Source organism: Gasterosteus aculeatus, chromosome 3 (genome assembly GCF_964276395.1).
Source record: "Gasterosteus aculeatus chromosome 3, fGasAcu3.hap1.1, whole genome shotgun sequence".
Classification (NCBI taxonomy): domain Eukaryota; kingdom Metazoa; phylum Chordata; class Actinopteri; order Perciformes; family Gasterosteidae; genus Gasterosteus; species Gasterosteus aculeatus.
The window spans coordinates 18031203-18045481 of NC_135690.1; the positions used below are offsets into that span (position 1 = coordinate 18031203).

The following is a 14279-nucleotide window of genomic DNA, read 5'->3' on the forward strand; positions in this document are numbered from 1 at the left end:
TGTACTTTTCCATCAGTCCGAATGTTCCCCAAATGATTCCTAGAACCTTCCTGATTCCCGAGGCGCTGTGCTCGCACCCAGCGACACCTCCGGCCTCGCCAACGCTCTCATTTGCATGTTTTTAATCTCTGCCGGATCCCAGACCGTCTACATGATGTGCGAAACGTAATTCACCGCGCCGTTCTCCTGGTTGATCTCCTCTGGATCTGCAGGCCGGCCTCGCTAGCGGCGAGGAATGTGCGTTTCTGTCAAGAGGGGAGGTGGCGAGGAGGAGGGAGACGCTGGAGGCTGCACGGGGGCCCGAGCGCGAGCTCGTCACCGCTCTCCCCCGAGGCGCCGCCGGGCTCCTCCGCCGTCGCTTCCGCTCCTTCCGCTTTTAGTCTCTTTTGAATCGAGTATTAATTCAGGCGGAGTGCGATGAGTTGCGTTAATGCCGTGAAAAGCCAGTCCTGTGAAGCTCAGGCAGTGCGTTGGAGGGTCTGGCGCTAAATGGCGATCCCTCGGCCACGTGACTGGCTTCCTGTCGCCATGCGGTCCTCACAGCAACGCATTGGGGGGGTGTAAACTCCACTGAGACTCAGACTCATCTCACCAAACTTGTGTGGGCCACGTTGAGCTGTGCTCAGCTTTAGTATCTGGAACATAGTGGTTGTTTTTAGGATTTCCTTCCTCCTCGGGGAAACCCGGCTGGTCAGTTATTACATCTCCAGATAAGCTTCCAATATCATCCGGTACCGGTCCTCCCGTTCCCCAAATCCTCACGGAACAACAACAGACATTTGATGAATGTGTCCTCCCTCAGGCGGACGCTTCAAGAAAGAGATCGTGGTGGACGGCCAGAGCTACCTGCTTCTGATCCGGGACGAAGGGGGGCCTCCCGAGCTGCAGGTGAGAAAACGATGATCTCTGTGGGGGAGGAACGGCCTGCAGGCTCTGGATGCTTTATTTCCTACATTTGTTTCGTTTTATGCTTATTTACACATCAATCTTTCCACAAAATCAGTCGAGTAGGAGTTTCATTTGACCAAGGACGAGCTTCATGAGTACCATTCTTAGTTCAGGGATATTTTACTCGTTTTCGCTGCCCAACCAATAATCAGCAGATGTGTGTGTGTGTGTGTGTGTGTGTGTGTTCTGGTCACACGTGTCCAGCTGTGCGGGGATCGACCGCTCGCTCGGGTCGGGGAACATGAATGAGTTCAGCGGTCAGCCGGCTGTACATTTAGCGGCGTAGTTTAAAGGCCTCCCATATGTTCACAGGGGACTGAGTCGTGTCTCGATCTCAGTCCCTATCGGGGGTCCGCGCTGGGTGTGAAAGCTGAATGGAGAGCAGGGCCGGACGGGGGGGGGGCGTCACCAGCTCCGCTTTGCCTCCTTCCTACAATGAACGGTGATTGGGATCGATTGCTTCCCCCCCCCGGTGGGTCATGAGCTGCAGATAGAAAGATTCGACGATTGCAGAGGAACTACAGATGTGGACGCAGTAGTCGAGTTTAATGATTGGCTCTCGTGGCAGCAGCAACACTGCCCCCTTCTGTCTGCGTGTGTGAACTTCTGTTCATTATAAGAACAAATTGCATCCATTTAAGAAAAAGAAAAAAAAGTTTTGCAATGTAATTATTCAAATCTTGGTTTTCCCTCCGGAAAAAAAGTTTTATTACCTTGTTAAAAAAAATCTAAAAATGTATTCTAGGATCGAATTTTGTACCGCGATAGTTTATGAACTGCTCAGAACGCTCCGGCACAGTTGATGCCGGAGCTTCCACATGAGCACAGCGCGCCGGTTCGTATTAAATCTCCGTGCCGGTCGCGGCGCCGAGCAGTAGAGACTTTAGGCTCGGATTCAATGTGAGCGCGGTGAGACTCGAGGGTGACGGGTGTGGAAACAGGGTCGACCTCTGCGCCCAGAAAGACCCCCCCCCCCCCTTCCCCTGCCCTCCGCCCAACGTGACGCCTGTGCTCCGTCCTCAGTTCGCTGCCTGGGTGGACGCCGTGGTCTTCGTCTTCAGCCTGGAGGATGAGATCAGCTTCCAGACCGTCTACAACTACTTCCTGCGTCTGTCCAGCTACAGGAACACGGCCGAGGTGCCCATGGTCCTCGTCGGAACCCAAGGTGCTTTTTCCCCCCCCACACACCCTCCTGCTGCTGGAGATACTCTCATGCACCTCCAGTGTGTTAACGCTCAGCTGAGAGCAGCTACTCAGGCAAACAAAGGGGCAGAATATCGCCGGCCGCGTCCCGGAAGTGAACTGTTTTATTGGCGTGTCTTCTTGCGCTCTCCTCTCAGACGCAATCAGCGCCGCCAACCCCAGAGTGATCGATGACTCGCGGGCCAGGAAGCTGTCCAACGACCTGAAGCGCTGCACCTACTACGAGACCTGCTCCACCTACGGCCTCAACGTGGAGAGGGTCTTCCAGGACGGTGAGGGGGGGGCTTCCAACAGAAGGGGCAGAAATACATGACTGATCCTATCAGAATATTTGGTTACATTTTGTGATGCGTAGTAGGAAAAAATAGATCTGTTTAATCTATTGTGCGTATTTATTATGTTCTTATTCTCGTGCTTCACTCAAAGCGAACAAAAGTACAAACCATCATTTCAAATTAGATGCCCAGAAAATGGTTTAAAAAAAAAAGTTAATTATTCTGTACAACCAGATAAATTCTGAATCGGTTCCTGCGGCAAAGCTTCCGATCCACTTCTATCATTTTGGATCAACCTCAAGTCTTTTTCCCTGATGATTACGTGTAATTTCTTCTTCCCACTACACCTGCTAACTGGAAAGTCCGTCATGCCGCTGAGCGGTGCGCGCGCACACTCATATTCTTCATATATATTCTATATTATATCCTCTGGGAGCAGCAGTGTGAAGTCCATCTTTCGCCCTGAATCCTCGATTGGAGTCGTGAAATCGACCCCGGCGACTCATGCTGCGTTCGGGAGGATGGGAAGGGTCTCATTTGGCCACGTTCCCTCTGGAGAGCGTCGTTCTTCTCTCACGAGACGCAGCGCGTCGCTCATTTCCCTCACGAGGAAACGAATGCGCTCATTTGCGTCTCCGCGGCTGGCTGGAACGAGCTTTCTCCTTGAATAGAAGCAAAGCGGAACCGCCGTCACTAAAGACGTAACCCTCTGTACCAGAAATATGATATATTACATATAAAGGACCAGGTTCTGTCTCCTCATTACCTACCAGACAAGGCACTGACCCTTTGACCTTCATTAGCACGTCTTCTGCTTAATCCCACTAGAATGTGAATTATGTATGAGGTCAGTAGTGAAGCGTTCCGGCGGAGGAGGAATGTAAGTAAATATTCCGCAGAGCCGCCTGTTGGGTCCCGTTGAGCCTCAGAGCTCCAATCATCCGCCCGAGTCGTGGTCACTGACGTGGTCACTGAGCAACGTGTCGCCGTCTCTTCTCCAGTCGCCCAGAAGGTCGTGGCCATGAGGAAAAAGCAGCAGCTCTCCATCGGCCCGTGCAAATCTCTGCCCAACTCCCCGAGCCACTCGTCCGTGCCCGCCGCCTCCATCCCCTCGGTTCACATCAACCAGGTGAGACGCAGCACGCCGCCTCCGCCTGCACGCCGCGCACCCCCCTCCGCTCGCCGCACACGCCGCCCTCATTCCGCCTTTTATGTAACCCGCCTCGTCATCGCCATCATTTCCCAGCGTGATACAATAGATGGGAAGGCCTTCAATCTCTGCATCTCTCTCTCTCCTCCCCCCGTCGGCTCCTCTTAATCTCTCTCTCGCCCCCCCCCCCCCAGGCGGCCAACGGCGGGGGCGCATTCAGCGACTACTCCTCCTCCGTCCCCTCCACCCCCAGCATAAGTCAGCGGGAGATGCGCATTGAGACCATCGCCTCCTCCAACACGCCCACGCCCGTCCGCAAGCAGTCGAAGCGCCGCTCCAACATTTTCACAGTAAGTATGCGACAGCTGATGCAGAGCAACACCCACTCACACTACTAGGAGGCACACTTTGCCCCCCTCCCTCCCCTCCCCCCCTCCCCCCCTCCTCCTCCCTCCTGGGGGAGACGGGCCGCCCGGAAGTGCGTCACAGCCGCCTCTCCTGCCTCCCATGCAGGCTACAGGGAAAGAAGGCGTCTTCGTTCACGCGGCGCCGAAAGGGCAAAGGGAGAAAGAGACAAAGTAGAAATTCTAGTAGATTCCCCCGAAAAAAGCAAATATCAAAGATCACTGTGTCTAAAACAAATCCGTGTCCTCTTTCCTGATTGGATGTAGTGAGTTATTACGTCGTATCTCATCTCACGCACAACCAGCCGGACCCTCTGTCTAAATCTCTGACCCCCCCCCCCCCCCCTCTCTTATCTTTTACTAGATCCTTTCTATGCAGTGACTTTCCTTTTGGGCAGAAACGGCAGCAACAAAACCGTGCGTGCTGCCCCCCCACCCCGTCCCTGTCCCCCCCCCTCCGTCCTCCTGCCCCACCGAGCTAAACTAGCCAGCCTGCGGCCTGTTAGCGCGCCGCTAGTAACGCATGCCCTCGCCTCCCCAGCGCCGCCCCATCTGCAGATAGGAAGCCCCTCCACCCCCCTAACCGCCCCGCCGAGTCTAGATAACTGCCCCCCAGACCTTCTGCTCCGCCCCAGACCCCGGCCCCCTGTCTGCCCCCCTCTTCCCCCCCCCCCCCGTGTCCTGTCGTATTGGCCCTCTCGCTCTAACCAGTTAGCGTGTGTGTGCACTAACCGCTCTATTCTCCGTAGCCGTCCTGCGCTTGTCTTTTACCTGTAGCCTCTGCCCTCTTCTTCCACCCGGCCTGCTCCCCCGTCTCCCCCGTCTCCTCCCTCCCGCCCCCCCAGCCTCCCCCTCCTCTGCTGCTAAGCCTTCTCCTAATCTCACGTAGTCCGCCTCTCTCGCGCTCGGGGAGGTCGGCGGATTCCCTTTTGGCCGTCCTTCAGATCAGTGAACTAGTTCCTCGGACTTCGGCCGCTTTGTGCCTCCAGAAATGAAGCCGACGAGTGTTTCCGGCCGCCGCCGTCGGCTTTTTCTTCTCCGGGGAATCCGCGCGTTCCGTGAGAGATCAGGCTACGTGAGACGACTCCTTTCCTACCCTCCTACATCCCCACCTTTCCTTCTTCTCTCTTTCCTGTCCTCCACCCCTCTCTTTCCTTCTCCCTCCCTCTCTCTCTAACTAACTCCCCCTCCTCCCCCCCCCCCACCACTCCCCCGTCGCCCCGATACCCCCCAGCTGCTGTGGGAGCCGCAGGCCTCCTCGTGGCCTCCGAGCAGTACGGGCCGTGTGCTAGCTCCCCTTGTTGTCTCCCTTCCCCCCCTGCTAGGTAGTGACTAACCATGTCCACCAGAGAAATGAGCCACTGCCCGTCCGCGTCATGGAGATACCGAAGCACGCCACCTACCCGGTGTGGGTGCCGGAGTGGCAGGCCGAGCGGGAGTTTCAGCTCATGACCTTCTGAGGAGCAGCGAGCCGCGGGGGTGGGAGAGGAGAGGAGAGGGGGGAGGAGGAGGAGGAGGAGGGGGAGGAGGAGGAGGGGGAGACGGAAGGTGTTGGTGGGCGAGGTCGACATTTCTTCAGTGACTTTGAGGAGAGGACGGATCGCGCTTACAAGAAACACCAGAAAGAGAAAAAACGCTCCATCAGCGCGACGACATCCAGGACGTCCGTTTCCACCTTTGTGCGTAAAAAAAAAAAAAAAAACAATAAAAAAAAAAAAGAATAGTCGACGTTCCGTAGAAGGGCTGCTGCTGCCCGCTTCACCCTTCTAGCCACGCTGGTGTAAGTAGATCACTTCATGTTCATGTTGGGGAGCAAAGTATCGAATGAATGGAAATATGCCTTAATCTCACGAGTGGACGAGCGACACCCGACTGGCTGCAGTCGTCACATCCAATGCTTCTGCTCCGATGATGCAGAACGTTAAATCTCCACATGCAATCGGATGCACAAATAAGAATTGCCACATTTGAGGCCATCGGGACTCGATAAAACCCCTTTTTCCCCGTTTATAGAGTTAAAACTAACATGAGTTTAATCCGACAACAAAAACACGCGGTGTGGTTCGACCCCTTAAAGTAGCTGAATCTTTTTCTATAACGAACGAATGAAACTCAAAGCTTTACTACGGAAGATCTCACCTCGCCGTTGCTTCACAATCAACCCCGGCCAACCTCGCTCATTTCATCCCGTCCCGGCCCACTGGGTGTCAGCACCGCGCACGCTATTCTTTCCTAGCGCTTCCATGGTCAGTACCTGTAATCTGTGCGTCGGCCCCTTCTAGTGTCGGAAAGCGCGCCGCTTAAGGAATTTAGACGAGCACCACGACATTTTTTTATACCTAATTCCAATTCCCGCTCATCCCCCCCCCCCGTCGTCCTCATTTCATCCACGTATCCGTGTCTGACATTTGACGTGTCCCATTCCATGTTTTTAGTCCCCTAAAGCATCCACCAGATCTCCGCGTCGCGAAACGAAACGGAACACGAACCAAAACGAACAAAAAAAACACAAAAAGAAAACTTCAAACATCGCGGATCTGTGCTTCTGTTTCCAACCTTCCTTCAACGAAAAAAGGGCTTTCCAACTCCTTCCGAATTAGAGTCCGAGTCGCCCTGCTTCGCCCGTCAGGATAGAGGAGCGTGTTCGTGCTGACTGAGGCATTCTGGGTAATGCACCGAACATTCTTGCGCTAGACGGAAACTGTAGGAGCTTTTTTGCGTCTCGGTATCAGCAGGTGAAACAGACTCTAGGGACTCTTCTGGAAATGCCCCCCTCCTCCCCCCCCCTCCCCTTTGGCCCCGCCTCCTCCCCCCCTCAAACTCCCATTCAGACCCCCGCCCCCCCCCCCCCCCCCCCCCTCGCTCCACGCTGTACAGTCACGTCGCTCTTGGAACTGTTACCCAGCCGCCCGACGGACTCGACCTTTCCTCACATGACATCACGCTGCCTTTTGCCATAAATGAGGACTCAAGGACTCGAGGTGCCAAGTTGTTGTTGTTGTTGTTGTTGTTGTTGGTGGGTTTTTTTTTTCGTTCTTCCTTTTTCGATTTGCCCGACGTTCTTTGGGTTGGTTTTTTATTTGATTCCTTCTTATTTTCCAGGGAGTGTTGAATGGAATTGAACATGTGGTACTATCACGGAGGTGGGGTTATTTTATGAAGGCCTTCATAAAAACCAGGGTAGCGTGTCGAGGTTACAGAGGGGGAACCGGGTTGCACCGACCTGTGTGAATGTAGTTCAACTTAACATTTGTTTTTCCCTTTTATTTATTTATTTTTGCACCTTCGATTGTCTTTTATTTATTTATTTATTTCCCTTTTCCTCGGGTTTAGGTTTGGTACAAAGATTATGAGCTCTTGCATAATCGCTTTTCTATCATGAACCGATTGACGAAAATATAGACTGCTGTATATCTTGTATTGTATTTTATTTACGATGGTACTCTATACAAAGTACATACATATAAGGAGTATATGAAATAATGCCTTTATTGTTCATCCTATATTTTGTGGGAACTGCAATGTTTGGCTCAATCTGTTGAATATTTTGAAGTGAATTTGTGACTTGCTTTGTATGGTGTCTGTATAGAAGCTAAACAAGTCATCATTAAAAAAAAATAAACTGTTGGAAAAAATATAAACCCCAGAGTTGGTTTACTTGAACTCGGACTCTACCTCTTCTCCATTGGTGACTGGACATCTCTCATGTTCTGAGTGAGACCATACACACTCATGTCTGTCTCTACTTGTATCACAGCGCTTGTTTGTGGGGTGGGAAGCTACTTTCATTTTCAATTTCCATATAAAGTAATATTTACCGTCTAACCACTTTTCTCCCCCCACACACACACACACACACAGACAAACAGGCACGGCCTGAAACTTGAAATGTTCTTGTTCATTAACCTGACCTTTGACCTGTTTGACATTTGCAGAAGTGACTTTGTGTCCCAGCAGGTTTCTGCAGGTTCGGAGGAAGCTTCTCAAACCAAAGTCTCCTGTGAAATAACCCGTTTCCCTTCTCTCCCTTCTAACCTGATGTGAAGTGAAATGTGTTCAACCTGCTGCCAGAGCGCTTGTCAGCGCGACTGCAGTTGGTTCTGCAGGTCCACTAAGGGCCCGATCCGGGTCCCCCCCCCCTCCCTCAGGGGGGGGGGGATCCAGGGCTGAGTCATGACTCAATGTGTGGTCGTCCTTGGTCTCCTCTGTGTTGAGATGTGTCTATCGTGGTCTTGGTTTGGTCTCTTGTTCTGTTGCACGTCGGTGTTACTGCTGTTTGTTCCGCTGGTCTGCTTGTCTGTTGATTTACCAGCTTCTTTTTGAGACTTTTATTTTGCAACGTCGAGTTCCTCCACAAATACTGCAAACGCTCACCTCCCCCCTCTCACCCGCAGTCTCTCTCTCTCTCTCTCACCCACACACACACACACACCATCATGCACAAGCACGCACCCACATCTCACCTCACACACACACACACACACACACACACACGCCTCCCACGCCGCTTCGCCGTCGGTTTGCCGCTTCCGTTGCTGACTGACTTTCTTGTTTTCTTGCAGTCACGGAAAGCCAGTGAACAAGCAAAGAGCGTTGAGAGTAAAACAGACAGCATAGGCAGTGGGAGGGCCATACCTATCAAACAGGTAAGCCGTCCTCCTGTGTGTGTGTGTGTGTGTGTGTGTGTGTGTGTGTGAGCTCATGTGACCACTAGATGGCAACGTGATACAACGTATCGGAGCACGCGGCGCCAGTGAGGGTTTACGCGTGAAGATGTAAAGAAAGCGGCTCCCTATTTGTGTAAATCACTCGAGTTAAAAAGACTAAACGGGCTCATTTCTGAACTCTTACGTTCCAGATCAATTGTGACATTGAAGAGTTCGATTGTTGATGAAAATTGATGAAAAGTCATTTGAAAATTAAATTAAATGTGTGTTTTCACTGTGTGTGTGTGTGTGTGTGTGTGTGTGTGTGTGTGTGTGTGTGTGTACACAAACCCTAACCAACGTTAAAAAGCATTTCTTAAGTATATATAATTATTGTCACGTCCATCAGTTCCAATCCTCCTCTCACAATAATCTGGTTTCACCTTTTGTATAAAACCCCTGTGTCATTGTTTTTATTGCTCATTATTGTGCGTTGGTGGTATTTTTGCATAAAAGTTAATTCAGGCAGCTTAAATCCACTTTGACAGCTACGATTAACCTTGAATTAGATTTCCAATAGACATCATTTTTTTAGGTATTTTTGTAATAACGTTGTGCTACAATAAATACATCAGACTCAGTAACTGATTTTATTCAACGTGGTTACAGATTTTTCCCATCTTGAAGAATTTTTGCTGGTATTTTATTTTATTTCTTTAGCACATTTCCCTTGTACGTATTCAAGCTTGAAAAGGAGCAGTTGTTGAGTGTCGAGCGCTGAATCTCACGGCGAGCGAGGATCCTTTCCCGAAGGTCCCACCAAAGAAGTAATTGACACATTGATTAGTAATCACTTGTGATTATATGAGGGCTTTTGAGGGGTCGGCATCACTATCTTATCCTCTTTACCTGCGGAGGATAATGTCCTTTTTGAAAATGTTGAGCCCGACATCCTCATTTCCTTCGGGAGAAAATTGCCACGGCTTCGGGTCCGGTGGAGATTATGGCACTTGTGGCCCTTCCGAGGCTCCTCGTTCAATCAGAAAATCCGCCCGCGAGGAAACCGACGCGGCACCGACCGCCTCGTCAGTCCGCCGCCGATGCCACGCGTGCATTTCACGCCGTCGCAAAATGAAAATGAACAAATTAGTGTGTGATTTCTCTCGCCCGAAGTCAGCTGGGATTTGAAGGTGGACGGACGGTGTTTGATTCGTGACACAGATGATCCTTATTAAGTGCGATTGTCTGAAGCTGCAGGTGAGCAGCAGCTTGTTGGGGGGGTTTTCTCCCGTTTGCTGTAAACTCCCCCCGATGTTATCCGGTACTTTGGGGGCGGGCGGCTTCTCTAAAGTCCAGAGCCAGTTTCCCTGAGCATCATGGCAACTTTTGGCAAGAGCCCACCCCCTCCTTATCTACAAAGGGTTGATTTCTGGGGGCGGGGGGGGGGGGTTAGTGGTGCTAGTAGCTCATCTCCAGGCCGTCAAATGCACAATCAAGGAGATCAAAGTGTCAATGTGGGCTTAATTACCCCCTCAGCCCATCAGGCCAAATTACAGACCCCCTCCCTGCCCCCCCACCTCTCCCCTTTCTGCTCCCACGCCCCTTCCATCTATAAAAATAGTGAGGCAGGATAACAATACAGATCCTCCTCAGTGAGGGCATTCCTGCCCCATCACCAAAGCCAACACACACACACACACACACACACACACACACACCGCCCCCCCCCCAGTCACAAAGGGCGGCCTATCACTCAGCCGCGGCGGCAGATTTTCCCTCTGGTCGTCTGACAAAAGACGGGAACGGCAGCATCTCCTGTGTAGATATGAGTGTTGTGTGACGACGGGCCTGTTTCCTCATGTCGCACACGCTGAACACACTCGTCTCTTTGTGTGTGTGTGTGTGTGTGTGTGTGTGTGTCTGTCCGCGTGTGCGTGTGTGTGCTGAGAGGAAGCACACGTGTTGCCGTTTGACGGCGAAGCATCACTTGATGCGGACGATGATGAGCTACGTCCAGTCCTCTCCGTGTGCGACGCAGCGCAGAGAGATGAAGCAACAGGGAAACGAGTCGCGTAAAGATCTCCTCGCTGTATCGATCGGCGCCGCGGCTCTGATAAACATATGAATCTGGCGCTGATTGCATGTATAGATTTATGTGTGCTTCGCCGAGCAACATATTTGCTTGTAAAACATGCATTATAAAGTCGCCAGAGGCCCTGTGACCGCATCATTTACTTTGTATGATTACAGCGTCATTTAAAAATGTGTTTACAGTTCTTTTATTGACTAAATTGAGGAGAGTTTGTGCAGTCAGCAAATTATCGATTGGACACGATGTTTTCAAACAGAACCAAGGCTCACGGACGTGTAAAATAAGATGTGCATCTAATTAAAGCCGTTTTCCTTTTTTGATGGTTTTATTTATTTTGTTCGGCCAGTGTTTTATACATTTTTATTTAGAACCTATGCAGCGTCAGCCACGTGAAGCCAAAGTTGATGAAGAGATTTTAGGAGAAGAAAACATCAGTAAATATTCTCGGAGCACGATTCGGATTTAAAATACATATATATGTATTTTAGCCACATCTGAAGTCGTGAGCAGGCAGGTTTATTAAGAGCACCGAACTCTCCCAGCACTGATGCCCCCCCCCCCCCCCCCCCCCTCAGCCTGGGATTAGGATGATTGTCGGCACACAGCCTGGTGCCCGGGTCACCGAGGGTCAGCTCTCCCTGATGTGTTAATCAGGATTAAAGCCTGCAGGATGGGCCTGGATAGCAAAAACACTGCCTCCCCTTTAACCCCCCCCCCCTCACAGGCCCTGGCTGTAAAAGCACAACCACGGCCCCGGCCTAATCCCCTAATTAAGCGCGCCCCTCCTCACTGTTTAACCCCAGAGAGCCCCCCCCCGGCCCCTTTGCACTCAGCGGCGTTTGGACACCTCCAGCAGAGGAACCGCATTGTTTACCGGCGGATTTACTCGGCAGATAAGGAAACCATGTGATGGCCTGAAAGGGCCCCCGCAAGATAAAGCGGAATAGAATAAGAGGCGAGTGGGCTTTGAAGAGGGGAGATCACACTCCCTAATCCCGGGATTGGGGGGGTCTCGCAGAGTTCAGCGTGTTCTGTGCATGAATGCGGGGAGGAGGTCCGGCAAATCGGATTGTCTCCCCCTCTGAATGGGCTCCGTGCCGCAGGAACTCGGCCGGCTTTGTAGGGTTCAAAGGATCACAATGGAAAAACCAACACGTCATTAAACCCGTCAGCCTCCAAATTACACGAACTAAAGAACGTTAATGGGATTTAATAGCAGATATGTAAAAATGTATAATCACTTCCATGCAGTTTGCTTCATGACTTTTTGACACAAAGCGCACGTAACTGACGAATGTGTGACAATAATAATGCTGTTTTGTGGTATTTACTCATACCCCCCCCCCCCCCCCCGTCTCTTACAGGGAATCCTCCTGAAGCGAAGTGGCAAATCCCTCAACAAGGAGTGGAAGAAGAAATACGTCACGCTGTGTGATAACGGCGTCCTCACTTACCACCCCAGTTTACATGTGAGTCTGAGCCCCCCGTCAGCCCCCCGCCGTCCTTCTCCTTCCCTCCCCGGACCCTCAATCGGCTTCGTGTGTTGGTTTTAATGTTGATGGCATCGCTCTCACCGCGGCTGGATTTCAGGGCTGGTGATTTTCCTAAAGGGGCTTGTTGTTGTTGAATCACCTGACCGCTGGCATTAAGTCTGTAAGAAACAGGGGCCTCCTAGTGCCCCCCCCCCCCCCCCCCCCACCCCACACCCATCCCCTGTGCCCGCCGCGCCCAGACTCCACGCCGGCTCGTGTTTTTAACGCTTGTCGCCAGCGGAGCCTGACCAGGCCTCCCGCTTCCACCCCCCCCCGCCGTCAGGGTCCCGCTGGGCCGCTAACACCTCCCAACCGCTCGGCTGGCCTGGTGCCGCCATTTCTCACAAATCCATTTTCATCTCTGCGGCCGCCGCGTTTGGAGAACCCGGCCCGGTGAAACGAGAGACGGGGGACGCCTGGCGTCCTGACCTGGCCCCGGGCTCGGCGCGCAGGCCCGAAAGTCGAGCCGCGGCCTCTCGTGTTGCACGCGGCGCCGCACTGACACTGCGTTAGTGCTTTAATTTACAGGCGGTTGTTAGCGGCGCGGCGCTGCAGCGGCGTCCCGTAATGGAGCCGACGACGGGCCGCCTCTCCATCACCGCAGCGATTACGGGTCATCGCCGCGATCTGCGAACCTGTTGACTTACGGGAGGGAGGTGAAGGAGGGGAGACGGTTACATTACCGCGGCAACCGCTCCGGCTCGTTGTCGAGCGGCGGAGCGGAGAAGGAGCGAGAAAAGGGGGGAGAGCGAGAGGGGGAGGGAGGGAGGGGGGGGGGGATGCAGACTGAGAGTGGAAGTGGGGGAACCTTTAATTTCGCAGTCAGCCAAGCCATCCACACAATCACCTTCTGTTAATTCTATCTGCTACATCAATTAAATTGTTTGTAGAAACTAATTGAATGTGGCTTAATCACACATCTTAATAGCTTTGCACGCTTCGATCTGGCTGTTAATTCCAGCAATAAAATGAAATGAGAGCGCTCACTGGGTAATTAGCGAGGAGGCTTGGGAGAGAAATGAGTGCTTTATGGCACGGTAATAAAGCAGAGGAGCCGGTGGGGGGGGGGGGGGGACGGCAGAGGCCGAGCTCGCCCCCCTATTTGGGTCTTTTTCTTGCTGAGCCCAATGATTTTCACCTCCGCTTCCCGCATTCTGGGGCGGTCGTCGCTTTAAAGCAAATCAAGGGCCCCAAAATTGAAAGAGAACGCGACCGTTTGCATCCATTAAGGCAAGCGGCGAGAGAGGCGGCGTGGGCGCACGTGATGTACAGCGGCGGCGCCATCATTTCCCCTTTCATGCACCTTTTAGTGGAAGGTCTTAAGATGGGTTTTGTTTCACAGCGCTTGTCTTCTTTTAACCGGTCGGTAGGACTACATGCAGAACGTGCACGGCAAGGAGATCGACTTGCTGAGGACCACGGTGAAGGTTCCCGGGAAGCGACCGCCCAGGGCCGTGGCCACCGTCGCCCCCACCGCCAGTCCCAAAAGCAACGGGCTGACCAAGGACCGCAGCGCCCTGCAGCTGGGCGTCGGGAGCACAGGTACCGTTTGCCGCGGAGAGAAAGACGTTCTGGCACAAACCAGGAGCTGAGATTCGGCGGTGGGATTTCAGCCTCCGGCCGGCTCAACAAGGGTGACGTCACGGGAGGTATTTGCGATGGTGGGTCTTCGGCCTGTGGCGCGTTGGGCGGCGTGCTTCACGGGGCTTCATGGAAACGCACACCGGCCTCCAGCAGGCGACCACAAGCGCCGCGATGCGCTACCAGCGATAATAAAGTATTTCATTAACGGTGACCGGTATATTTTAAAGGGCTGAGTCCGTTTTCACTTCTCCGACTAATTACTCGTCTTTCAAATCGCAGCACCTCCAGTTCAGAACTACTCTTCATCATTTCTCTTCATCATTTCTCTTGGTTGTCAATGGGAATTAATACTACGTCATGTTAACCTATTTAAACAAATGTAAAACAAATCACAGGTATAATGTGTGATGGTTCATTACTGTACTGTGATTAATCATGAAAATGA

The 14279-nt window shown here is 52.3% G+C and overlaps 1 protein-coding gene across 5 annotated transcripts in view; it reads left to right on the forward strand.

The window, feature by feature from the left end:
- agap3 (ArfGAP with GTPase domain, ankyrin repeat and PH domain 3) overlaps nt 1-14279 on the forward strand; it is an 85592-nt gene that overhangs the window by 39300 nt on the left and 32013 nt on the right. For 3 of the 5 annotated variants that reach the window (XM_078099935.1, XM_078099938.1, XM_078099934.1), the window contains exons 4-11: nt 803-888; nt 1972-2113; nt 2289-2423; nt 3428-3555; nt 3771-3926; nt 8543-8626; nt 12083-12187; nt 13621-13792. In XM_078099935.1, coding sequence (XP_077956061.1) covers nt 803-888; nt 1972-2113; nt 2289-2423; nt 3428-3555; nt 3771-3926; nt 8543-8626; nt 12083-12187; nt 13621-13792 — 1008 coding nt within the window. Of the gene's footprint in view, nt 1-802; nt 889-1971; nt 2114-2288; nt 2424-3427; nt 3556-3770; nt 3927-4344; nt 4555-5305; nt 6501-8542; nt 8627-12082; nt 12188-13620; nt 13793-14279 lie in introns of those variants that run through there. The other 2 variants (XM_078099936.1, XM_078099937.1) reach the window with 2 other exon arrangements.